The sequence below is a fragment of the Mastigoproctus giganteus genome, chromosome 7 (assembly GCF_048544385.1).
Source record: "Mastigoproctus giganteus isolate SK-2022 chromosome 7, ASM4854438v1, whole genome shotgun sequence".
Classification (NCBI taxonomy): domain Eukaryota; kingdom Metazoa; phylum Arthropoda; class Arachnida; order Uropygi; family Thelyphonidae; genus Mastigoproctus; species Mastigoproctus giganteus.
In genome coordinates, this window is record NC_143581.1 from 93,292,040 (window position 1) to 93,318,543 (window position 26,504).

The 26,504-nt window shown below is 37.7% G+C and overlaps 1 protein-coding gene across 1 annotated transcript in view; it reads left to right on the forward strand.

The window, feature by feature from the left end:
• Nucleotides 1-26,504, forward strand: part of LOC150083080 (transmembrane channel-like protein 7) — a 338,378-nt gene that overhangs the window by 44,612 nt on the left and 267,262 nt on the right. The window contains exon 5 of the mRNA XM_090378384.1: nucleotides 22,263-22,344. Coding sequence (XP_090234510.1) covers nucleotides 22,263-22,344 — 82 coding nt within the window. The remainder of the gene's footprint in view (nucleotides 1-22,262; nucleotides 22,345-26,504) is intronic.

Sequence of the window (26,504 nt, forward strand, 5' to 3'; positions counted from 1 at the left end):
AAGAATCCATCATTGTGACTCACTACATTGATAAGCTCATCATCATCATAGGTGTTCTACCAAGGTAGCATACAACTCAACAACAAATTCTTCTTATTTCCCTATCCTCAGCATTCCATCTCCCCATATACACCATTCCTTCTGAATTTATCTATCATCATTGTCCTCAATCTCTATCTCTCCTGGGCCTCTTCAACTCAGCTTTTTTCTCCTCTGCATCCTTTGTAGAATCTTTCACCTTGTAACACGTGTTCAGTCCAGTTTTTTGTTTTCTGCTTTCTGATTATTTCAATCAAATATCTCTTCTCATCACTTCTTGAAACACATAATGGTACAAGCTGCTGTTTTTCAACAAGAGAATGCAGCGTGTCTGCCATTGTTGACAATAACAAAATTTTTCTGGACAGTTCTCCCCCATTAGACTTCCAATGGTTTTGTTCCCTTTCATACATCATATGAGAAGCCAACATTACAAGAATGATAAGGCAGTCCAGGATAATATGTGTCCAAAATCACCAGAAAAATATGAGGATCATTCTGGTGATTTTATAAGAGCATGTTGGGGCAAGACCAATCAAAATAACTTTTTTATTGTACAATAACCCTACTTATTCCTTTCAGTGCGATACTTGTGTGTATGAGGTGGGATCAAAAAGTTCATAGGCTGAGCTGTTTTTTAAGAAATGATGAAACTTATTGACTATTCAGATCTCTTTTAAAATAGTTCCCTTCACAATATTATGCCAATTCAATACTGCAACTTTTGGAAGCATTCCGGATGGTCTTCTTTTGGAATTTCTAATAGTTTCTGCATCATGTTCTGAATAATTTCCTCCTCATTGGAAATCTGTAATGACCTTTCGAGGAGGCTTGAAGCTTGGAAAACGAAAAAAAAAAAAATAATAATAAAATAAAATAAAAAAAATATATATATAATAAAAAATATTATATATATATATATATATAAAAATAATATACAGGGTGTATCGTAAATAGTGGTCCAGAGTAAAGGAGTCGGTACACTGTGTTCTTAGGTATCACGTACAGGAATTTCAGTTACTTTTAGTCAAGATTCGCAAAGATTAAATTTTTTGCGAAACGACCTCCCTGAGTTATTGAGAGATGTCGACCAAGAAATACGAGACACAATATGGCTGCAGAATGATGGCTGTCCCGCTCACTTCGCTGTTATTGTACGAGAACATTTAAATCAAACTTTTCCACAAAGATGGATTGGGCGGTTAGGCCCAATTTTATGGCCACCACGTTCATCGGATCTCAACCCCCTAGATTTTTTCTACTGGGGGTGTCTGAAAGAAAAGGTCTACAAAGAGGAAATCACTTCTGTCGAACAATTGCGTCAAAGGATTCAAACAGCGGCTGAAGAAATTAATGCAAATGGATTTGCTCGCAGACTCAAACGATCTTTTATTCGGCGATGCAGAGCATGCATCACCGCTAATGGTGGCCATTTTGAGCATTTCGTTTAGTTGAAATAAATAGTTAATTTGAAAAGAATGTTTTATTTCAAAAAACCCAATCAAAGAACTTAAAATAAAAAAGCTTTGAATCCAAAATATCTTAGGCAATTAAGCTGCTTTTTGTTTTAAATGCCAATAACTTTTTTTTCTGAACTGTTAGCAATTAATGTTGTACCATTTTAGAATCTTGATTTAATAATGATTTTTTTAAATTAATGGGCACTGACAGTGTAGTACATTTTTTTTAGACAATATGCACCTAAAGTCACATGACTTTTTGGAGATGAGTATCGAAATAGGAAAAAAATGGATTTCTTTAAAAACCTTTGACTTTAAATTAGTCGAATGTATTTGTTTACGATAGTGCACCTATTCAGGAGTAATAATAAAAAAACAGAATTAAAAAATATTGATATTTGTTGAAATTATAGGCAAATTAGTGATGCAAGACACAGAAATTTAAAAAAAAAATGAAATTTATTTTTTTCCGAGAATCTTCACTAAAAGTAACTGAAATTCCTGTACGTGATACCTAAGAACACAGTGTACCGACTCCTTTACTCTGGACCACTATTTACGATACACCCTGTATATACACTGGTGTTCAAAGAACGTGCATCACCTAGGAATTTCACATTTCTAAATCTTTTTCGCGATGGTATGTTACATTAATGACCAGCTTCACAAATAGAAATATAAACAAAAGATATTTATTAATAGTTAAGGCAATGATAAGTAATATTTGACAGGCACTCTCAAAATATTTGAAAATGAGCATTTGCAACCTTTATACAACAGTTTTGGTAAACACGACAATTATGGCTGAAATGTGATCAGAAGTCCTCATTTTGCTTCAGTTCATCATTTTAAATGGAAAACAAAATGAAAAGTTCACCAGATGAAAACTAATATTTAGTTGAACTGCCTCTGGCCCTGATGACAGCAGCACACTTGAGGCATTGACAAGATCAATTTCTGAAGGTAATCAACTGATAGTTTGCAGTTCCAAACATGAATTATGGCTTCTTGAAGTTCACGAAGGGTCTTTGGTTTCTTTCTGGCAACTGCAGATTCCGCACGATGCCAAACGTTCTCTATAGGATTCAGGTCCGGGCTGTTTCCTGGCCAGCTAAGAGTTGTTATGGACCTTTCGTCCAACCATTTTTTCACCTGTAACAAATGTAAACAGATTACTGTTGAACCTCTAATGCAGAAATGAAGATAAAGTAAATACAGAAATGCCTACTTACACTTTTTGCCCGATGACAAGGAGCAGAGTTTGCATTTGTCAATGTTAAACTTCAGTTGCCACTTCTCAACCTATTTGCCTAACTTTTCTAGATCCTGTTACAGTAGCATACTGTCTTTACTGTCATTAACAACCCTGCCAACCTTTGTATCATCCACAAACTTGGACATTAAGCCTGATATACCTTCATCGATATCATTGATAAATACAGAAAACAAAAATGGGCCCAGCACTGAACCCTAAGGGACTCCACTAATAACATTAGTCCATGTAAAGCAGTGTCCATTTATTACCACTCTCTGCCGTCTCCCACTTAACCATACTTTTATCCATTGCAGTAACTTGCCCTTAATGCCATACCGCTCCAATTTGTACAGCAGTCTTCCATGTGCAACGGTATCAAAAGCTTTCCTGAAATCCAAGTATATGATATCAAAAATTATTTTTTGCATCCAGTTCTTTGTGACCACATCGTAGTATTCAATAAAATTGGTCAAACAAGACTTCCCCTTAACAAACCCATGCTGTGTTTAAACTATTACTGCTGTCTTGTTTAGGTGATCCTGTATCACCATTTTAACCAGTGATTCCATTATTTTCCATGGAACGGAAGTTAAAATAACAGGTCTATAATTATTTCTGTCACCCTTTGAACCCCTTTTGTGAATTGGGAATACATTTGCACATCTCCAGTCCATGGGAACCTTCGCTGACTCTAAGGATGCTCTCGTAATTATGGCTAAGGGTTTGCTGACATCCCTTGCTGCCTTTTTCAATATAACTAGATAGATTCCATCTGCCCCAGGTGCCTTTTTAATGTTTAACTTCAACAATTTCTCCTCCACTTTGCTCTCAGTTATTACAAAATCACTTATCTCCCTGTTAGAGTTTGATAAACTTCTGGCACTCTCCTCATTGAATAACTCCTTATGTGTGAATGTAGATGCAAAATACTTATTCAGTTTATCAGCTACCTGAGCATAATCATCAATAGTCAACCCATCTATGTTAAGTGGTCCAATCTGATTCATCCCTTTGCTTCCCTTAAGAAATGCATAAAATACAAGGAAGTGCAGCCGGTCGACATCGGTGGACAGTGCAGTGTCAAGTCAGTTTGGAGTGACATAAGCACTGGGAAATCAAAATTGAGAGTTGGAATGTGTCATAGTCCTAATGATTCTGATGAGTATAATAAAAAACTGTACAGGGAAATAGCGTGGGCCAGTAAATCAGGGAGTCTTCTAATGGGGTATTTTAATTTTGCAGATATTGACTGGAATTTGTGGATTGGTCACTCACACACTAGCAAGGCTTTTGTGGATTTATTGGATAATTGTTTTCTACATCAGCATGTTTGGAGGCAACTAGATAGAGTAATACTTTGGTTCTGATTATCAGTAGTGATTCTTCATGCATTAAGAATTTGCAGATAAAAGAACCACTAGATGGCAGTGATCACAGTGTGCTGAAGTGGGATTTACTCAAGGAGGTAACTACTATCAGGGGTAAAGGGAAGGGTTTTTGCTTTCGTAAAGGAGACTATGGAGGTCTGAGACTATTTAAATTCTATGCGGTGGGACCAACTGATGATGTTACCAAAAGCAGATTCAAAATGGGAGGCATACAAAGAATTAATCTTGGAAGCTACTAGGCTTTACATACCAACTAAGAAATATTGTTCAAGGTTTAGGCCTAAATGGATGTCAGATGAACTAATGAGACATGTGGCAGAGAAGAAAAATGCGTGGGATACATATAAATGAATGGGTGACTTGGAAGCCTATGATAGATCTAAGCTGGTCTGTAACCAAGTCACAAAGGTGATTAGGCAAGCAAAGGCAGATTATGAGAATTCTTTGGCAAAGGATGCAAAAAAAAAACAGCAAATAGTTCTTTACCTATGTAAACTCTAGAAGGAAAGGGATGAATCAGATTGGTCCACTGGATATTGATGATTCAACTTGATGATCCTGCTCAGGTGGCTAACAAACTAAATGAGTATTTTGCATCTACAATCACACATGAGGAATTATTCAGGGAGGGAAATGCCAGAGGTGAATTCATCATAGAGGTGAAATCATCTATCTCACTGCCAGACGTGAACTCTGGCAGTGAGATAGATGATTTTGTAATAACTGAGAGGAAAGTGGAGGAGAAATTGTTGAAGATAAACATAAGAAAGGCACGTGTGGTGGTTGGAATCTATCCAGTTATATTAAAGGAAGTAAGCAAATCTTTAGCCATAATTATGAGAGCTTCCTTGGCACAAAAGGTGATATAGTTGTACACGTTGGCACTAATGATATCAAGAGTAGGAGACCGGCAGAATTGCTTAACAAGTACAGGTGACTGTTGAAAAAAAGCCGTGAAATAGGGTTGAATTTGAAAGTGTTTGCAATTCTGCCCAGACACGATAGGAGGGAGTTTATGATGAGAGCCTTGTCGATCAATTCGGCGCCCTGGAATGATTGTGCAACGCTCAAGGGGTAGAATTTTTTTCAGCCTGGACTGTACTTGTTAACAGGAGAGATTGCTTCTACAGGGATGGGATACACTTAAATAGAAAGGGTGCAAGAATATTTGCTAATGCTATCGAGGCAGTGTTAGGTGGGTCGGAAAACTGCTAGCTTGGGGGGAGACAAAGCCGAATTGATTAACAGTAGCCACTGGCAGAGGTGAAGGAGATTCTTGCACTGCTTCTATTGGAATGAGCAGAAGCCTGAAAAACAAGATGCAGGATATTTCAGAGACTGCCGGGAGTCATTGCGGTACAAGTAAACACATGGGTTGTGTTAGGGTAGCTAAGAATAGAAATAGGTGCATGTATACTTGCGTGTACACCAATGCTAGGAGTTTAGTAAATAAATTTGATGAATTTGAGGTATTGCTCAAAACATCAAAGGCAGATATTGTCGGGATATCAGAGACGTGGTGTCACACAGATATAAGGAATGCAGAACTGGAATTTGGGGAGTACAACGTCTACAGAAAGGAGAGACTGGATAGGAAGGGAGGAGGGGTTATGCTATTAGTTAAGAAATACATAAAATCCAAGGAAGTGAAGCCAGTGGACATCGCTGGACAGTGCAGTGTTGAGTCAGTTTGGTGTGACATAAGCATTGGGAGATCAAAATTGAGAGTAGGAGTGTGCTATAGGCCTAATGACTCTGATGAGTATAATAAGATTCTGTACAGGGAAATAGAGTGGGCCAGTAAATCAGAGAGTCTTATAATGGGAGATTTTAATTTCCCAGATATCGACTGGAATTTGGGGGCCGGTCACTCACACTAGCAAGGCTTTTGTGGATTTATTGGATGATTGTTTTCTACATCAGCATGTTCAGGTGGCAACTAGAGGGAAGAATACTCTTGATTTGATTATCAGCAGTGAATCTTCATGCATTAAGAATCTGCAGATAAATGAACCACTACGTGGCAGTGATCACAGTGTGCTGAAGTGGGATTTACTCAAAGAGGTAACTACCATTAGGGGTAAAGGGAAGAGTTATTGCTTTCGTAAAGGCGACTACGATGGACTGAGACAATATTTAAATTCTATACAGTGGGACCAACTGATGATGTTACCAACAGCAAATGCAAAATGGGAAGCATTCAAAGAACTTATCTTGGAAGCTACTAGGCTATACGTACCAACTAAGAAATATTGTTCAAGGTTTAGGCCTAAATGGATGTAAGATGAACTAATGAGGCATATGGCAGAGAAGAAACATGCATGGGATACATACAAATTAACACATGACACAGAAGCCTATGATAGATACAAGTTGATCTGTAACCAAGTTACAAAGGCAAAGGCAGATTATGAGAAATCTTTTGCAAGGGATGCAGAGAAAAACAGCGAAGAGTTCTTTACTTATGTTAACTGTAGAAGGAAGGGGATGAATCAGATTGGTCCACTTGATATCGATGGGTCAACTGTTGATGATCCTGCTCAGGTAACTAACAAACTAAATGAATATTTTGCATTGACATTCACACATGAGGAGTTATTTAGCGAGGGAAAAGCCAGAGGTGTACTCAACTCTAGCAGTAAGCTAGAGAATCTTGTAATAACTGAGAGTAAAGTGGAGGAGAAATTGTTGAAGATAAACACAAGAAAGGCACCCGGGGTGGATGGGATCTGTCCAGTTATATTAAAGGAGGCAGCAAAGGAAGTAAGCAAACCCTTAGCCATAATTATGAGAGCTTCCTTGGACTCAGGGGAGGTACCCACAGACTGGAGATGGGCAAATGTCACCTCAATTCACAAAGGAGGATCAAAGGCTGACACAAGTAATTATAGACCTGTGAGTTTAACTTCTGTTCTAGGAAAATTAATGGAGGCACTAGTTAAAGAAGCACTGCAGGATCATTTAGACAAGACGTCAGCTATAGCTCGGACACAGCATGGTTTTGTTAAGAGGAAGTCTTGACTGACCAATTTGATTGGATACTATGATGCAGTCACAAAGGAACTGGATGCAGGGAATAACTTTGATATTATATACTTGGATCTTAGAAAGGCTTTTGATGCTGTTGCACATGGAAGACTGCTGCAGAAATTGGAGCAGTGTGGCATTGGAGGCAAATTGCTGCTGTGGATAAAGGGGTGGCTGATGGGGAGAAGACAGAAAGTGGTAATCAATGGACACTGCTCGTCGTGGACTAATGTTATTAGTGGAATCCCTCAGGGCTCAGTGTTGGGTCCATTATTGTTTTCTGTATTCATAAATGATATTGATGAGGGTATATTAAGCTTAATGTTGAAGTTTGCAGACGATACAAAGATAGGCAGGGTTGTCAAGGACACTACTGACACTATGCTGCTGCAACAGGATCTGGAAAGGTTGAGCCAATGGGCTGTGAGGTGGCAAATGAAGTTTAACATTGACAAATGTAAAGTACTACACATGGGAAACAGCAACCCCAGAGCAACGTATCAACTCTGTGGTACTACACTGACAGTGGTAGAGAATGAAAGGGACCTGGGGGAGGTTGTGCAGGCAAATATGAAGTTCTCTGAGCAGTGCAGACGGGCTGAAAGGGTAGCTCATGGTGTATTGTCAATGATATATAGGAATTTTTCTAGCAGGGATAAGGAGGTGATTATTCCCTTGTATAAGGCAATGGTCAGGCCACACCTAGAGTACTGTATGCAGGTCTGGAGGCCTCATTTCAAGAAGGATGTAGAGCTGCTGGAACGAGTACAGAGAAGGGCAACAAGATTAGTGAATGGGGTTAAGATTAACAAGATTAACAAGATAGCAAGATTAACAAGATTAGCAAATTGCTGCTATGGATAAGAGGGATGATGCTCTTCTGAAGAAAGGCTTAAGTTTTGCAAATTACAGTGTCTGGAGACTAGGCACCAGCGAGGTTTGATTTGATTTTGATTTTATTGGTGCAAAAACGAGGTGATCTGATAGAGGTGTATAAAGCCTTGAATGGTTTGAGCATGCCCAATGCTGATGGGATTCTTCCTCTCGCTCAGAATAATCACCTGAGAGGGCATAAATTCAAATTGAGGAAAGACAGATGTAAGGTAGACATGCGTAAATTTGCCTTTAGCCAGCGGGTGGTTGGTTGGTGGAAGACTTCCAACTCTTGTCGTGGAAGTTGATAGCCTAAATAAGTTTAAGGCTCAGCTGGACAGATATTTTGAACGAACAGAGGGGTGAAGTGGAAGTGGTTTTTTTTTTTTTTTTTTTTTGGCTGATGCTGCATAAGCTTGCTTTCTTGCATCAAATGCCTCTACTAATGCTAATGCTCAGGGGAGTTACCCATAGACTGGAGATGTGCAAATGTGACCCCCAATTCAAAAAGGAGGATCAAAGGTTGACACAAGTAATTATAGACCTGTGAGTTTAAGTTCTGTTCCAGGAAAATTAATGGAGGCACTGGTTAAAGAAGCACTGCAGGATCATCTAGACTAGACTTCAGTTATAGCTCGGACACAGCATGGTTTTGTTAAGGGGAAGTCTTGCCTGACCAATTTCATTTGATACTATGATGCAGTCACAAAAGAACTGGATGTGGGGAATAACTTTGATATTATATATTTGGATCTTTGAAAGTCTTTTGATACTGTTGAACATGGAAGACTGCTGCACAGATTGGAGCAGTGTGGCATTGGAGGCAAATTACTGCTATGGATAAGAGGGATGGTTGTGTGGGAGAAGACAGAGAGTGATAATCAATGGACACTGCTCTTCTTGGACTAATGTTATTAGTGGAGTCCCTCAGGGTTCAGTTTTGGGTCCATTGTTGTTTTCTGTATTTATAAATGATATTGAGGATGGTATATCAGGCTTAATGGACCCAAACCTTGCCAACCTTCATCTGAAAACCTTGTATTCAGATGAAGGTTGGCAGGGTCGTTAAGGACACTAATGACAGTACGCTGCTGCAACAGGATCTAGAAAAGTTGAGTAGATGGGCTTAGACGTGGCAAATGAAGTTTAACATTGACAAATGTAATGTACTACATATGGGAAGCAGTAACCCCAGAGTAAAGTATCAACTCTGTGATACTATACTGACAGTGGTAGAGAATGAAAAGGACCTGAGGGTAATTGGGTAGGCATATATGAAGTTTTCTGAGCAGTGCAGACAGCTGCAAGAGTAGCTCATGGTGTTTTGTCAATGATATACAGGAATTTTTCTAGCAGGGATATAATAGGTGATTATCCCCTTGTTTAAGGCAATGGTCAGGCCACACCTTGAGTACTGTATACAGGTCTGGAGACCTCATTTTAAGAAGGATGTAAAGGTGTTGGAATGAGCACAGAGAACAGAGAAGGGCAACAAGATTAGTGAATGGAGCGAAGGGTTGCGCTTATGAAGAAAGGCTTATGTTTTGCAGATTACAGTGTTTGGAGACTTGGCACCTGTGAGATGATCTGATTGAGGTGTTTAAAGCCTTGAATGGGTTGAGCATGCTCAGTGCTGAGGATCGTTCCTCTTACTTAGAATAATCACCTGAGAGGGCATAAATTCAAATTGAGGGAAAACAGTTGTAGGATAGATGATGTGAAGTTTGCCTTTAACCAGCGGTACGTGATTGATCTTTTGTTGTGGATGTTGACACCCTAAATAAATTTAAGGCTGAGCTGGACAGGTATTTGGAACAAACGGAGGGGTGAAATGGGAGCGTGTTTTTTTTTTTGGCTGATGCTGCATAAGCTTGCTTTCTTGCATCGTATGCCTCTACTAATGCTAATCTCCTCATGTGTGAATGTTGATGCAAAATACTCATTCAATTTATCAGCAACTTGAGCAGAATAATCAATAGTCGAACCATCTATGTTAAGTGGTCGAATATGATTCATCTTCTTCTTTCTAGAGTTTACATAAGTAAAAAACTCTTTGCTGTTTTTCTTTGTATCCTTTGCCAAAGATTTCTCATAATCTGCTTTTGCCTGCCTAATCTCCTTTGTGACTTGATTATAGACTACTTATATCTACTGTAGGCTTCTGTGTCACATGATAATTTATATGCATTCCATGCAATTTTCTTCTCTGCCACGAGCCTTACTAATTCTTCCGACATCCATTTAGGCCTGAATTATTGGTTTGGTTCAAGCAGATATCTGCTGAAAATGTTCCAGTTAATGGCAATTTGTTGATAGAGAACGGCATTGAAATTTCTGATAGGCTTGAAGTGGATTTCGTTCCTTCCAATGGGTGGATTGATAGATTTAAGAAGAAATGTGGTTTAGTTTACAAAGTAATTTGTGGAAAATCTTCTAGTGTGATTATGTTACAAGTTGGTGAGTGGAGAAAAAGGAAACTACATGTTTTGATCAAACAATATAGAAAGTGTGATATTTTTAATGAATTAGTCGGACTCTTTTATAACCTACTTCTTAATAAGACAGGCATTCAAAGGACAGAATTGCCATTGTGGTAAAGTGAGTAAGGAGAGAATTACAGTGCTAGTCATGGCTAACTAGCAAACTAACCCAAGAAACTACACTGTTTCAAGAATGTGGAAACACTTCCATGTAAATACAGGAACAATAAAATAGCATGGATGACCTGTGCTCTTTTTGATGATTATTTAAGAGCTCTAGATAAAGATAGCAGAAGAGATTAGAAAAATTCTTTTGTTTTTCGATAACTTCCCTGCTCATCCGAAAAACAATGAGCACTTAAACAATATCCATGTGGAGTTCATCCCTGGGGATTCCACATCAATTGTGCAACCAATGTATCAAGTACTGATCCATTGGCTGCACAATGGATCACTGTTATAAGTAATTCCTTTAAAAAGTCTGGGTTCTATAATTATATAGAAGAAAATGTTCACAATGTTGAAAGTTAACAGGAAGGGATTTGACGAATGTGATTTCCTATGGAGTAGTTTGCGATTTACAGTAAATGTTTATGATTATGTTCATGTAGACCAGTGGTTTTCAACCTTTTTTTAATAACGGCCCCCCCTAAGTAATTTATTTTATTTTGCGGCACCCCTACTCAATTTTCTGCCTGTTAGATCCGATTGTCTCTCTCTGCATATTTATTTATAGTTATTACAATAATATAATTATAAAAATTACATTTCATGATACAAATTATATGTATACAGTATATAATAATTTTATTCTTTATATAGAGGTACTAAGTAAACATCAATTATAGAACACCACAAAATTAAAAAGATACTGTACTCCTTTTTATAATGAAATAAACATATAAATTTAAAAAAATAGTAATAAGTTTAGTAACTTAAACCCAGATTACGTGGCACCCTAGGAATGTTGTTGCGGCACCCCTGTTGAAAACCACTGATGTAGATGATGATGTTATTGCAAAGTATTCAAGATATTTGCAATGAAAATCAAAACATGACTGATACTGAGTCTAAACAAGAAGATGAGCCTGCTCCCCGAACATTCTGAGATGCAATGGTTGGCTTTTCTTCTCTGCAGTTCATTCATAGTGTGCCCGATGTTCCTGAATCAGTGTTGAAATGTGTTAGGGAAATTGATTTATTCTGTACAAAGCTCTCCCCAAAATATTTGTAGCAGTCTTCTCTGGATAGCTACTTGAAAAAATTATAAACATCTTTTAGTTATTCTTTTTGTACTACTTTTAATTATTGTAATTGATTTTTATCATTCTCATTACCTTTGTACTCATTGCATCCTTGTTATGATTTTGAAATCGTATTAAATCATGACTAATAAATATTGTTTTGCATTAAGTGACAATTTTTATTTGTGTAGTTAATATTTCATACCCTTAGGTCATTTTCCCTTCTAATATCTTTATATATATATATATATATATATATATAATATTAATAAATTAACAACTGTAGAAATTGTGGGAAGACAAAAATAACCTGGATATGAGAATTGCACCAAAGTGCGCAAAGCAGCAGCAAAGAATGCAAAAGTAATATATATATATATATATATATATATATATATATAATAATAAGTTACATGAACAGCCAAAAGTAAAAGGAAAATATGGTCGAAATATAGTAACCTGTAAAATAAAATTACACCAAAAAATAAGTTAACGGAAGCTGGCATCAGATAGGGGTAGGCTAATCTGACTAAGGTTCAAAAAGCAAAAATAAAGCAAATATGCAATAAACCTGATATCAGCCAAAGTAAAATTTGATACGTGATCAGGCATTTCATCAAGGGACTATGCCTGACCATGCATCAAAGGACTGCGTTTCTATTCCTGCCCAAAGCTATGTAAGAGAAGAAAATTTTGTAAAAAGAGCAATATAATAAAGTTAATGAAAAAGTGATATAACTCTTACAGAGATTAAACAGGGTAGTCCCAAAATTTACTAGATACATAAATGTTGAAACAATTTTTTTTTTTTTTTTTTTTGTCCTTGCCTTTTCCCATTATTATGTGGGGTCAGCATTTTTATTGTTTTGGCATGCAATTTTTATGGCTGGATGCCCTTCCTGACGCCAACCCTCACCCTTCATCCGGGCTGGAAATAACATAAATGTTGACTCTTAAGCTAAGCTATACATACGATCTAGCCATAAATGTTGACGCAATGAATTACCAAAAATGAAGGAAATCTAAAATCCAAGTCTAAAAGCATACCTAAGCTATAAAAGCAAGGCCCGGAATGACAGTTCGAAAAACACAACTAGTCATAACAATAACTGTGATCAAAGAGGTAACAACCAGATAGAGACAAATCCAAGCATTATAATTTATACTACTAAAACCAATGTCAAAGAGAGCTAAGAACGATAGATTACCGGGACCTCTATAATCAGATATCAAAAACAATTTATAGAATCTATATTAAATTTTAGACGGAAAATGAAAGAATATGGCAGAAAGTGCAACAAACACGACATCCACGTAAATAAATAAAAAAGAAGTGGCTGTATTATAAGATTAGCATCTTGCAAAGCAGCAGATACCTAAAACTTAAATTAATTTCAAAATATAAAATAAATGGGGGAAAAACAAGAGAAAAAGTGAGCAATACAGGAAAATGTAGAAATATTAATGCCCAAAGCATGCAAAGCAGAAGCAAATATATATACTATATATATATATATATATATATAGTAATAACTATTAATGCAAGATGGATGTACAAGTTTCAAATAATGCCAAATTTCTGTTTCTCATCTTTATGCAGCCATGTTTGTTGGTTACACCTTCGGCCATTTGCCTGCTTTAATTTTCCTCTTCTTTTATTTGGCATTGTTTGCGACTTGTACATCCATCTTGCATTAATAGTTATTACTATATCCAGGCTGCTTTGCGTGATTTGGGGCATTTGTTATATTTAATAGGCAGAAGGTTTCCTGTATTACTCACTTTTTCTCCTGGTTTTTGCCCATTTATTTTATATTTGAATTTATTTCAGTTTAAGTTTTAACTATCTGCTGCTTAGTGCGATGCTAATCTTATAATACAGCCACTTCTTTTTTATTTATTTAAGTGGATGCCGTGTTTATTGCACTTTCTGCCATATTCTTTCATTTTCCATCTAAAATTTAATATAGATTCTTTAAAATGTTTTTGATATCTGATTATAGAAGGTCACTGGTAGTTTATCGTTCTCAGTTCTCTTTGACTTTGGTTTTGTAGTTTGGTTTAGTAGTTTGGTTTAGTAGTTTAGCTATAAAGCAAGGCCCAGAACTATAATTCTGGGCCTTGCTTTTATAGCTTAGGTATGCTTTTTATATTTGGATTTTAGATTTCCTTCGTTTTTGTTATTTCATTGTGTCGGCATTTATGTATCTAATAAATTTTGGGACTGCCCTCTCTTATCTCTGTAAGAGTTATATCACTTTTTCATTAACTTTATTGTATTGCTCTTTTTTCAAAATTTTCTTCTCTTACATAGCTTTGGGCAGGTATAGAAACGTAGTCCCCTGATGGAATGCCTAATCACGTATCAAATTTTACTTTGGCTGATATCAGATTTATTGCATATTTGGTTTATTTCCCCTTTTTGAATCTTAGTCAGATTAGCCTACCCCTATCTGATGCCAGCTTCCATTAACTTATTTTTGGTGTAATTTTATTTTACAGGTTACTATATTGCGGCCATATTTTCCTTTTACTTTGGGCTGTCCGTGTAACGTATTATTTTATATATATATATATATCACAGGTAGCTAAATCCAGTAAGTATGGAAGATGGGGGGTTCAAATTGAAATTGATTCACAAAAAATTCTTGAATAGAAAGTGCCAATTGTAGAGGGGCATAGTTATGATGTAAGCATCATTTCTCCAAACCTGACTTTCCCACATTTTTTCCATCTTTTTCTAGCATTGCATACTCGCTGTAGAACTATTTTTGTAGGTATTCCTTGTTCACTGTTAATTTTGCAGGTGAAATTCGTAAATTCCCTGTCGGTCAAAAAAAAAAAAAATAATATATATATATATAGTGGATTTCGATTATTTGGGCCACTGGTTAATCGGGGCAGCCATTTATTTGGGGCAAATCTTAAAAAACAGAAACCAAGCAAGAAAATAGCCAGGGTTTACTTCGCTTAATTGGGACAGCATGCTGTTTAATTGGGGCAGGAGACCGCAGCACTGGAGATTACCCTACGATTGTCACCGACGGTACCACGTGGTTCGGTCGAAATTCTGGAGGTCACAATCATAAAACAATAAAACAATTAGCAGTCACCTGTTTATTGGGCTTTTCTGTTAGCGAAATCTATCATAAACGGACAGTAAACTCGATCTTACTGAATTTGCGATAATACCGACAGCTGGAGTTCTGTGGGTTATTATGGCGAAATGTGTTTACACTTCCATGAAATCTTCAATCATATATGTAAAAAAATTAATTTTCAGATCTCTTCATTCCTATTTTTAAAGCTTTGTAACTCGCTACTCGGTTCTCACTTGCGCATATTGTGTTACTTGCAATTTGTGTGTGTGCCGTGTTCTTTGTTATTGATTGCTTATCTTTTTACTGTTTTAAATTTTAACCCACACCCACAAATGTCAGTGAACAGAAATGTATTAATATTTCGTATTAATTATTCCGATTATCACGTATATTCTTTCGATTTTCACGTATCATTTAATTTTTTAATTGGTAAGGTAATAAAGGGTAAATTTGTGCTTAATATATCTTTACTCTTATAGCCTGTGGATAATATTCCTCCTGTTTTCGCTAATTAGAATCGCTGTTTAATAGAATTAAAATTAAATTCACAAACGTGATCACAATGACTGGTGCTTACTGCACATCGTATAGTGAACTGTACTTTACTATGCTACTTGGCCCCGAGTGCCAAGAGAGTGATCATTGCGATATACGAAGCGATTTGAAAGTGTCTTTTTTCCAAGCGACTGATTAGAGAGTTTGTTAAAACCTTTTCTTTTATATAAAGTTATTTATTTTGGCTCTTCCTAAATAAAGAAGTAAGCTTCCTGCCAAGAAAGGAAAGACACCTTTCTATTATATATATAATTAACTTTTCTAACACACTAACCACTGGTGGCACCCCTCCTGCCTCCACGTGGCGGGGCCGGTAACCTGGGAGAAAAAAGTCCCTCTCCCGGGTCTAAAAGGAGCAAACATGGAATTTGATAATTTTCCTCCAATTGAGCCTCGACGCTCATCAGGTCCAAAAGTCAATGACACAGACCATGACACATCACAGTCGAAAAGACTGCGAACTGACAAAGAGCAACAGGAATTGCCATCTTTCCTAATCTTCCACTCCTTGTCAAGCATATGCATGAATACGCTCTCCCCATTTCTGATACAGAAATGCTTGGAAAGCTCATCAGGTTTGCCTAAAATGGTGAAAAGGCTTAGATCCGGAGATTTGCTAATAGAAAGTGCGAGTCGTAAGCAATCAGAGACTCTGCTGAACCTCTCAACCTTTGGTGGTATTCAAGTGCAAATTACACCACATGCAACACTAAATACCTCAAGAAGGGTAATTTCTGAGTGGGATTTGATGAATGTCACAGATGAAGAACTGGTCCAAGAATTAAAAGAACAGAAAGTCTCACAAGCTAAGCGGATTATGATCAGAAAAGATTGTCAGCTTGTTCCCACACGGAACATCATCCTAACGTTTGGCACACCAAATTTACCATTGAATGTTAAAGCCAGCTATCTAAACTGCCGTGTAAGACCCTACATTCCTAATCCCATCAGGTGTTATAAGTGCCAAAAGTTTGGGCACTCTCAGACCGTCTCTCGAGGGGATGCTGTGTGCCCAAACTGTGGTTTAAAATCTCACACACAAACGGAATGTGATGCTGAAACGCCACATTGTTCGAACTGTCAAAGCCAACATCCCGCTTATTCAAGGACCTGTGAACTATGGAAAACAGGAAAAAAGATACAAAAATACAGAGTAGAGCGAAGGAAAGTGACTTTCCAGGAGACAAAGAAACAAATTATGCTTACTACACCGAAACACAGCTATGCAGCAGCAACAAAGAAATATGTCAGCAGCCACTCAAACTGATGTGTCAGTTCCCCCATCCATGTCTATTGCAGACTGGGCTAGAGAAATACTCTCAACCTCACAGCAGTCTACTAAACAAAAACATGCGACAGATCGTGCCAATAATACACCAATTACAGTACCGTCAACTGCATCACAGTCCTCCTCAGAAACCATAAAAACTAAGATAGTAGCTCCAATGCAGAAAACTCAGCCAAATTTAACAAATATGGATACAGATGAAAACATCAATCAGGATGAGACAATCGTAGATCTACACGCAGAAGATGACATGGACACCGGACGACCTATTTTCTTGAAAAAAGAAAGAATAAAATTGGAGAGACAGAAACAGACTGGACCTAAAAGGCAGACTGAACCAAACCCAACTACTAAAAACAAATAATGGACCACATCATACAGTGGAATTGTAGAGGCCTACATAGCAACATTGATGATATCTATGACCTAATCCAAAAGTATAGTCCGGAAGCATATGTTTACAAGAGACTAATCTACCACCACAAGTAATCCCAAAAATCAAGAATTATACTATATATCAGCATAACAGAAATAACAATAACACTGTGCGTGGAGGTGTGGCCATTCTTGTAAACTCAAGAATTCCTACTAAACATATTCCACTACAGACCCCCCTTAGAAGCAGTAGCAGTACGTGCTTCCTTAGGAATCCTGCTAACAATAGTTTCAATCTACTATCACCAAACAAAGTATATACTTATAATGATCTAGAAGAACTTCTGCTGCAGATCCCTCCCCCCTTTTGTTTATTGGGGGATTTTAATGCCCACCATCCACTCTGGGGCTCCCCGCCTACAGACAGACGAGGAAAAATTCTGGAATCGCTACTTGACAAATGTAATCTAACACTGCTGAACACTGGTGCAGATACTTACATTCATTTAGCTACTAGAAAAATTACAGCTATAGACTTAACAATCTGCTCTCCAACATTGTATCCCCTCATTTGCTGATCAACAATGGATAATTCCCCTAAACAGTGATCATTATCCGATAATTTGTGAAATCCAAACATCTAGAATACCTAAGGCAAATAATATGCACTTAAAATGGAAATTTTGCAAGGCAGATTGGAAGTTGTTTGCTTCTAATATCTCATTCAACAACAAAATTATCAGACATCAATCCATCGATGATGCTGCACAACACATCACAACTGAGATTCTAAATGCTGCAACCAAGCCTATACCCAAAATCCATACATAAAGTCCTTCTTTCGAAATACCTGTCCAGCTGAGCCTTAAATTTATTTAGGCTATCAACTTCCACAGCAAGGGATGGAAGTCTGTTCCACCAACCAACTACCTGCTGGCTAAAGGAAAATTTCCGCACATCTATCCTACATCTGTCTTTCCTGAATTTGAATTTATGCCCTCTCAGGTGATTATTCTGAGCATGAGGCAGTATCCCATCAGCATTGAGCATGTTCAAACCATTCAAGGCTTTATACACCTTTATCAGATCACCTCGCTGGTGCCTAGTCTCCAGACACTGTAATTTGCAAAACTTAAGCCTTTCTTCGTAAGAGCAACTCTTCGTTCTGTTCACTAACCGGTTTGCCCTTCTCTGTACTCGTTCCAGCAGCTCTAGATCCTTCTTGAAATGAGGACTCCAGACCTGTGTACAGTACTCAAGGTGTGGCCTGACCATTGCCTTATACAAGGGAATAATCACCTCCTTATCCCTGCTAGAAAAATTCCTGTTTATCATTGACAAGACACCGTGAGCTACTCTTGCAGTCTGTCTGCACTACTCAGAGAACTTTATATCTACCTGCACAATTATCCGCAGGTCCTTTTCATTCTCTACCACTGTCAGTGTAGAACCACAGAGTTGATACGTTGCTCTGGGGTTGCTGTTTCCCATATGTAGTACTTTACATTTGTCAATGTTAAACTTCATTTGCCACTTCTCAGCCCATCTGCTCAACCTTTCCAGATCCTGTTGCAGCAGCATAGCATCAGTAGTGTCCTTAACAACCCTGCCAACTTTTGCATCATCTGCAAACTTGGACATTAAGCTTGATATACCATCATCAATATAATTTATAAATACAGAAAACAATAATGGACCCAACACTGAATCCTGAGGGACTCCACTGATAACATTAGTCTACAATGAGCAGTGTCCATTGATTACCACTCTCTGTCTTCTTCCCCACAACCACCCCTTTATCCATAGCAGCAATTTGCCTCGAATGCCACACTGCTCCAATTTGTGCAGCAGTCTTCCATGTGCAACAGTATCAAAAGCCTTTCTAAGATCCAAGTATATAATATCAAAGTTATTTATTCCCTGCATCCAGTTCTTTTGTGACTGCATCATAGTATCAAATCAAATTGGTCAGGCAAGACTTCCCCTTAACAAAACCACGCTGTGTCTGAGCTATAACTGAAGTCTTGTCTAGATGATCCTGCAGTGCTTCTTTAGCATTAGCATTAGTAGAGGCATTTGATGCAAGAAAGCAAGCTTATGCAGCATCAGCCAAAAAATAAAAAAAATAAAATAAAATTTCTGTTCGTTCAAAATACCTGTCCAGCTGAGCCTTAAACCTATTCAGGCTATCAACCTCCACTACAAGGGATGGACGTCTGTTCCACCAACCAACCACCCGCTGGCTAAAGGCAAATTTCCTCACGTCTATCCTACATCTGTCTTTCCTCAATTTGAATTTATGCCCTCTCAGGTGATTATTCTGAGCAAGAGGAAGAATCCCATCAGCATTGAGCATGCTCAAACCATTCAAGGCTTTATACACCTCTATCAGATCACCTCGCTGGTGCCTAGTCTCCAGACACTGTAATTTGCAAAACTTAAGCCTTTCTTCGTAAGAGCACCCCTTTGTTCCATTCACCAGTCTTTTTGCCCTTCTCTGTACTCGTTCCAGCATCTGCACATCCTTCTTCAAATGAGGCCTCCAGATCTGTATACAGTACTCTAGGTGTGGCCTGACCATTGCCTTATACAAGGGAATAATCACCTCCTTATCCCTGCTAGAAAAATTCCTATATATCATCGACAATACACCATGAGCTACTCTTGCACCCGTCTGCACTGCTCAGAAAACTTCATATCTGCCTGCACAACCACCCCCAGTGCCTCTATTAATTTTCCTGGAACAGAACTTAAACTCACAGGTCTATAATTACTTGTGTCAGCCTTTGATCCTCCTTTGTGAATTGGGGTCACATTTGCACGTCTCCAGTCTATGGGTACCTCCCCTGAGTCCAAGGAAGCTCTCATAATTATGGCTAAGGGTTTTCTTACTTCCTTTGCTGCCTCCTTTAATATAACTGGATAGATCCCATCCACACCAGGTGCTTTTCTTGTGTTTATCTTCAACAATTTCTCCTCCACTTTACTCTCAGTTATTACAAGATTATCTAGCTTACTGCCAGGGTTGGAACACCTCTGGGATTCCCCTCGCTGAATAACTCCTCATGTGTGAATGTCGATGCAGAATATTCATTTAGTTTGTTAGCTACCTGAGCAAGATCATCAACATTTGAACCATCGATATCAAGTGGACCAATCTGATTCATCCCCTTCCTTCTAGAGTTGACATAAATAAAGAACTCTTTGTTGTTTTTCTTTGCATCCCTTGCCAAAGATTTCTCGTAATCTGCCTGCGCTTGCCTAACCTCCTTTATAACTTGGTTACAGATCAACTTATATCTATCATAGGCTTCTGTGTCACGTGTTAATTTATATGTATCCCATGCATTTTTCTTCTCTGCCATATGTCACATTAGTTCATCTGACATCCATTTAGGCCTAAACCTTGAACAATATTTCTTAGTTGGTATGTAAAGCCTAGTAGCTTCCAAGTTTGAATTTGCTGTTGGTAACATCATCAGTTGGTCCCACTGTATAGAATTTGAATACTGTCTCAGACCACGGTAGTCACCTTTATGAAAACAAAAACCCTTCCCTTTACCACTGATGGTAGTTACCTCTTTGAGTAAATCCCACTTCAGCACACTGTGATCACTGCCACCTAGTGGTTCCTTTATCTGCAGATTCTTAATGCATGAAGAATCACTACTGATAATCAGATCAAGAGTACTCCCTCTAGTTGTCTCCTGAACATGCTCATGTAGAATACAATCATCCAATAAATCCACAAAAGCCTTGCTAGTGTGTGAGTGACCAACCCACAAATTCCAGTCAATATCTGGGAAATTAAAATCCCCCATTATAAGACTCTCTGATTTACTGGTCCACTCTGTTTCCCTGTACAGTTTCTTATTATACTCATCAGAGTCATTAGTCCTATAGCACACTCCTACTCTCAATTTTGATCTCCCAATACTTATGTCACACCAAACTGACTCGACACTGCACTGTCCAGCGATGTCGACTGGCTTCACTTCCTTGGATTTTATGTGTTTCTTAACTAATAGCATAACCCCTCCCCACTTCCTATCCTGCCTATCCTTTCTGTACACATTGCTTCCCAAATTCCAGTTCTACATTCCTTATATCTGTGTGACACCACATCTCTGATATCCCAACAATATCTACCTTTGATGCTTTGAGCAGTACCTCAAATTTATCAAATTTATTTACCAAACTCGTAGCATTGGTGTACATACAAGTATACATGCACCTGTTCTTTTTCTTAGCTACCCTAACACAACCCATGTGTTTACTTGTACCGCAGTGACTCCCGGCAGTCTCTGAAATATCCTGCATCTTGTTTTTCAGGCTTCTGCTCATTCCAATAGAAGCAGTGCAAGAATCTCTTTCACCTCTGCCAGTGGCTACTGTTAATCAATTCGTCTTTGTCTCCCCCCAAGCTAGCAGTTTTCCGACCCACCTAACACTGCCTCGATAGCATCAGCAAATATTCTTGCACCCTTTCTATTTAAGTGTATCCCATCCCTGTAGAAGCAATCTCTCCTGTTAACAAGTACAGTCCAGGCTGAAAAAAAATTCTACCCCTTGAGCCTTGCACAATCTTTCCAGGGCCGAATTGATCGACAAGGCTCTCATCACATACTCCCTCCTGTCGTGTCTGGGCAGAATTGCAGACACTTTCAAATTCAACGCTAATTCACAGCTTTTTTTCAACGGTGACCTGTACTTGTTAAGTAATTCTGCCGGTCTCCTACTCTTAATATCATTAGTGCCAACGTCTACAACCATATCACCTTTTGTGCCCTTAAAAGATGGTATCCGCTCTACAACGTCATCAATCTTTGCCCCTGACAGACATATCGTGGTCCTGTTCCACCTATCCTTTTTACAAAGCATGTTCTCCGTTTCCTTGACAATAGAGTCACCAACAACTACTAGTTCCTTTGGGACCAGCACATTCTGCCTTGGGGGTTGTCTACGTAAAGTATATCTGAAGCCTCTTCCAGACATACGTTATGAACATGCAACTCATGAAGTTTTGTTAATCTGAATTACTTGAATTTCTTTTCATTAAGCAACTTTTATTTGATTATTTTAACTAGCTTTTAGCAAGCACCAAGTAGTCTACTTTTAGTATAAAAATCCAAAAATTGAATATCGATGTCTTATTTTCCCACTTTTTGTACAAATAGGTTGGAAACAGAATCAGAGAGATAATAAAGGAATTGGTTTCTAGATGGAATTTATGGTCCCATTCCATTAAAAAAATTGAAGGTAACTCTTTACGATAGTGAAATTTTTAGGCATTTGCCATTGAATTTTTTTAGGTAACTCTTTACTTCTTATGTTATTTTTAATACTCTAACAGAAATCATATAAATGCATAGAGTAAAATTTTTTAGGTTTTCTTTCTTTCTTTTTTTTTTTTTTTATAATTTATTGTATTTGGTTTCAGATCACACTTGGGGATGGATATGCAATGTACATACACATAGTTCCTGGCTTATATCATTTGTCATTATAGCAGTTCCAAATGGGAATGATCTATGTGATCTATATTCCCCTTTACCCTAGACTACTGTTTTAAATCTCCTGATCCTAACTGGAAATTATTTGGAATTATTCCTGTAGGGGTGTGAAATTTTTCACTCCACACTAAGCTTTCAAACTTTTATCTACACCTGTAATTTTCCAAAAAAATGTGTTGGTCTGTTTGGCATAAGGTTATAAGGGTGATTCAGGAGGAATAGTAAATATTTTGTGAGGTTATAGTATCGATTATTCCGAGTAAAAAAGTTCAAATAAACATGTATCCAATTCTCAATGGATACGGAGATACAGCTATTTAAACCTGGCACGCACAGCTCCCTGAATCAGATGTGACCTAGAAGCAGTTATAACCTGATGCTGTTTGGTGTTAGAAGTGTTATTAAAAATGCCACATCTTCACACATGCTGAATATGCCGATGTGGTGTTTGTCTATGGTTTTTGTTGTGGAAGTACTACTGCTTGTAGAGAATACTGTCGACAGGTTCCTAACTGCAGAATATCGGATTCAAGAGTGTTTGCTAGTGTTTACACTAAACTGCATGAGACTGGTACAGTTCTCAGTGCTCATATTTCTTCTGAACATGCAAATGAACAAAATGTGGATGAAATAGGACACATTCTTCAGTCAGTAGAAATTGGTCCTACTATTAGCACACAAAGAATTTCTATACATATCGGTGTTCCACAGACAAGAGTATGGCGAACATTATGTGAGCACAGTTTGAATCCATTTCACATACAGTGGGTGCAACACCTTCAACCAGGAGATGATGCCCAGCAATTGGAATTTTGTCAGTGGATAAATACTGACTAATTCCATTAATACTGTTCAGCGATGAAGCTACTGTCATCTGTGATGGTATCAACAATACCCGTAACTTTCATAGGTGGTCAGAAAATCCAGATGCCACTGTAGAAACAATTTTTAAACATAACTTCTCTGTAAAATTGTGGTGCGGTATCATCGACAATCAGTTGTGATTGGGCCTGTTGTGTTACAAAATCGTCTTACAGGGCCCATATACCCAGAATTTCTGCAAAACGAACTTCCACTACTATTGGAGGATGTTCCCTTGGCTAAAAGGATTGGTATGTACTTTCAACATGACAGAGCTCCTGCACATTATACCATCTGGTGATACAGTATCTAAATAGAACTTTCCCTGAATGATTGATTGGCCAGCCATTGTGGTCCTTCTCATTGGCCACTAAGGTCTCAGACCCTAGTCCCTTAGATTTTTGTTTGTGGGTTGGATGAAAAGTGCAGTATACAAAGAAAAGGTGAATACAAGAGACAAATTGCTCACCTGCATTTTGGATACTGCTGCCTTCATAAAGGAATGCCAAGACGACCTCAGAAGAACAACACATCATATTACCACAAGAGTTTCAAAAGTGCATTGTGGTTGGCAGTGGAATTTTAGAACATTTATTGTGAACTGTAAAAAATTTGTCAATTATTTGTGTTTTGTATCATTTTAAAAGTCAATAAATACAAACAATAAATCATATATTGTTCTTTAATACCTCTCATAATGACTTTGTGCATGCCAATTTAAAACAGCTGTATCTCTGTATCCATTGAGAATGGACACATGTTTATATGAACTTTTTTACTCAGAATAATCAATACTATACCTCCCAAAATATTTGCTATTCCTCCTGAATCACCCTGTATAAGCATATAACAATTATCTCTCCTATTCACAAAGGATGAAGTTGATTGCTTAAAGATCTGTAGGCCTTAGAATCAAATTTCTGTTTTCATTTTGTGTGTGCAGTGAAGCTTGAAACACTTGAAAATAAGTTATTAATCAACACAAAGCAGCATGGAGATTGGTGTGATTGGCAAAAGGACATTTATGTGAGTGAAGACTGAATATATAGGTTACAGTTTGGTAACTAGGCACCTCAGAGGAGACTTAATTGAGGTGTATAAGACCAAGAGAAACAATTAAAATGAATTTGTGAAATTTTCATTGTGATAAAAGATACCAGTACTATGGACTATGAATTAAAATTATATGGGAGGGAATAGGTTTAGACTGACTAAAAGAAAACTTTGCAGGAAGTTTTTTTTTTTTTTTGCCAGTGAGTTGTTCATTACTGTAATAAATTGCTTGTGTGGATAGTTGAAATTGAAGCTGAAAGCTTGGTGAGATTTGAAAGGTCAGCTGGATAGATACCTGTGTGAGAAGGGAGTCAAATAGGTAGTTTATTGTATTTATTATTATTATTTTATTTATTTTTTTTTTGGAAGTTGCAGAAAAAGCATTGGACTTCCTTGAACCAAATGGATAATATGTAATAAATAATGAATCATTGATTGTCTCTGTAATTACCCAAGCCTTGCAATTGAAAGGATAAAAAGGGGATCTCTCTTTCTCTATGAAAACCCCAGTTAGAGTTGAATTTCTGTAGATTGTAGTATTTAAGAAAATACAAGTGAAAGAAGGTTATTCCAGAAAAAAAGAAGTTGAAGAGAAAGAAGGAAACATGGTTCTTAAAACAGCACCTATTCAGACTGGTTTAGAGAGAGAGAGAGAGAGAGGAGGAAATAAAGAACCCAGTTCAGAAAAACAGTGCCCATGGAAGTATTTATAAAAAAAGGAATGTAGCAGAAACAATGTCTATGAGACCGAGGATGGAGAGATGGATCGTTAATTAACCTGACTGCACTGCCCTAATTTGAAGAGAATTTAAAAGCCCGAGAGAGAGAGAGAGGGAGAGGTTGTTATATGTGATCTTGTCTAGAGACCCGAGTTTCATCAAAGATAAGCATATGAGCAGTAGACACTCCTTTTTACAAGATATAAGACAAGTTGAGTTTTAGAAGGATTGAAATTAAGTAAGTTGTCTTTGCCCCTTGGAGAATTACCTGAACATCAGTATTTAAGGAATTTATTATTATTATTATTGTTAGCCATATGGTGCAAGGAAGCCTGAGGCTTATACTGCACCAGCTAAAAAAAATTTCTGAATTACCCTGAGAGAAAGAGAGAGAGAGAGAGAGAGATAACAAGAGTCAGAAGTAGAGAGGAATCACCAAGAAAGAGAAGAATGATGATATCCAGCTGAGGACCCTGGGTGTGCCAAGCCCATACTCACCAGATGTGCACCCCTGAGGTAAGTTTGGTAGTGGATATTCAAGAAGGTGAAGCTATTTGTGCAGGGCAAGGTTTCTCAAACTAAGTGGAATGCAATGTGCCATCATCAGCAAAACTATGGATTAGTTTCCAGTCAGGAGAAGGTCATTATACAAGAGGGAAAAGAGTGGGAGAAAGAACTGAACCTTGCAGAACACCAGCAGTAGTGGAGAAGTTAGAAAACAGGGAGCCATCTACCATCACTTACAGAGAGAGAGGTCAGAGAGAAAACTGCATATCCAGTTTACTGCAATTGCAAAAAGAAATCCTTTTTCATTGAATTGGTCCATAGATTGGTAACATGAGCCAATATATCACTAATGGACCAACATAGAATCCACGTTGCAATCATTGATAAGATGGAAGTTTTAAGATTAATGGATTGCTACCTCTGCTGATTCCAAATCGTAAATCATTAACTTATTCCAAAGTAAATTGTTCAATTGCTTTGAAAAGACTAAGGGTGAGTGCAATGGAACAATAATTGAATGGGAAGGATTTGTCACCCTTTCTTTGGGCACTGGCTAGACAGCAAATTTCCAAGCAGAAGGAAAAACAGTGGTGTAATAAAATGTATAAAGGACACAAAACAGGAGCAAGCTCTGGATCACAGATTGAGAAAAGTGGAGAAATGCCATCAATACCTGCAGTTTCTTGACATCAAGATTGTTCAGTATTCTTCTGACATCCTTTTGACAGAATACCACAGGAGGGCAATTGGAATGTACTGCAAATGG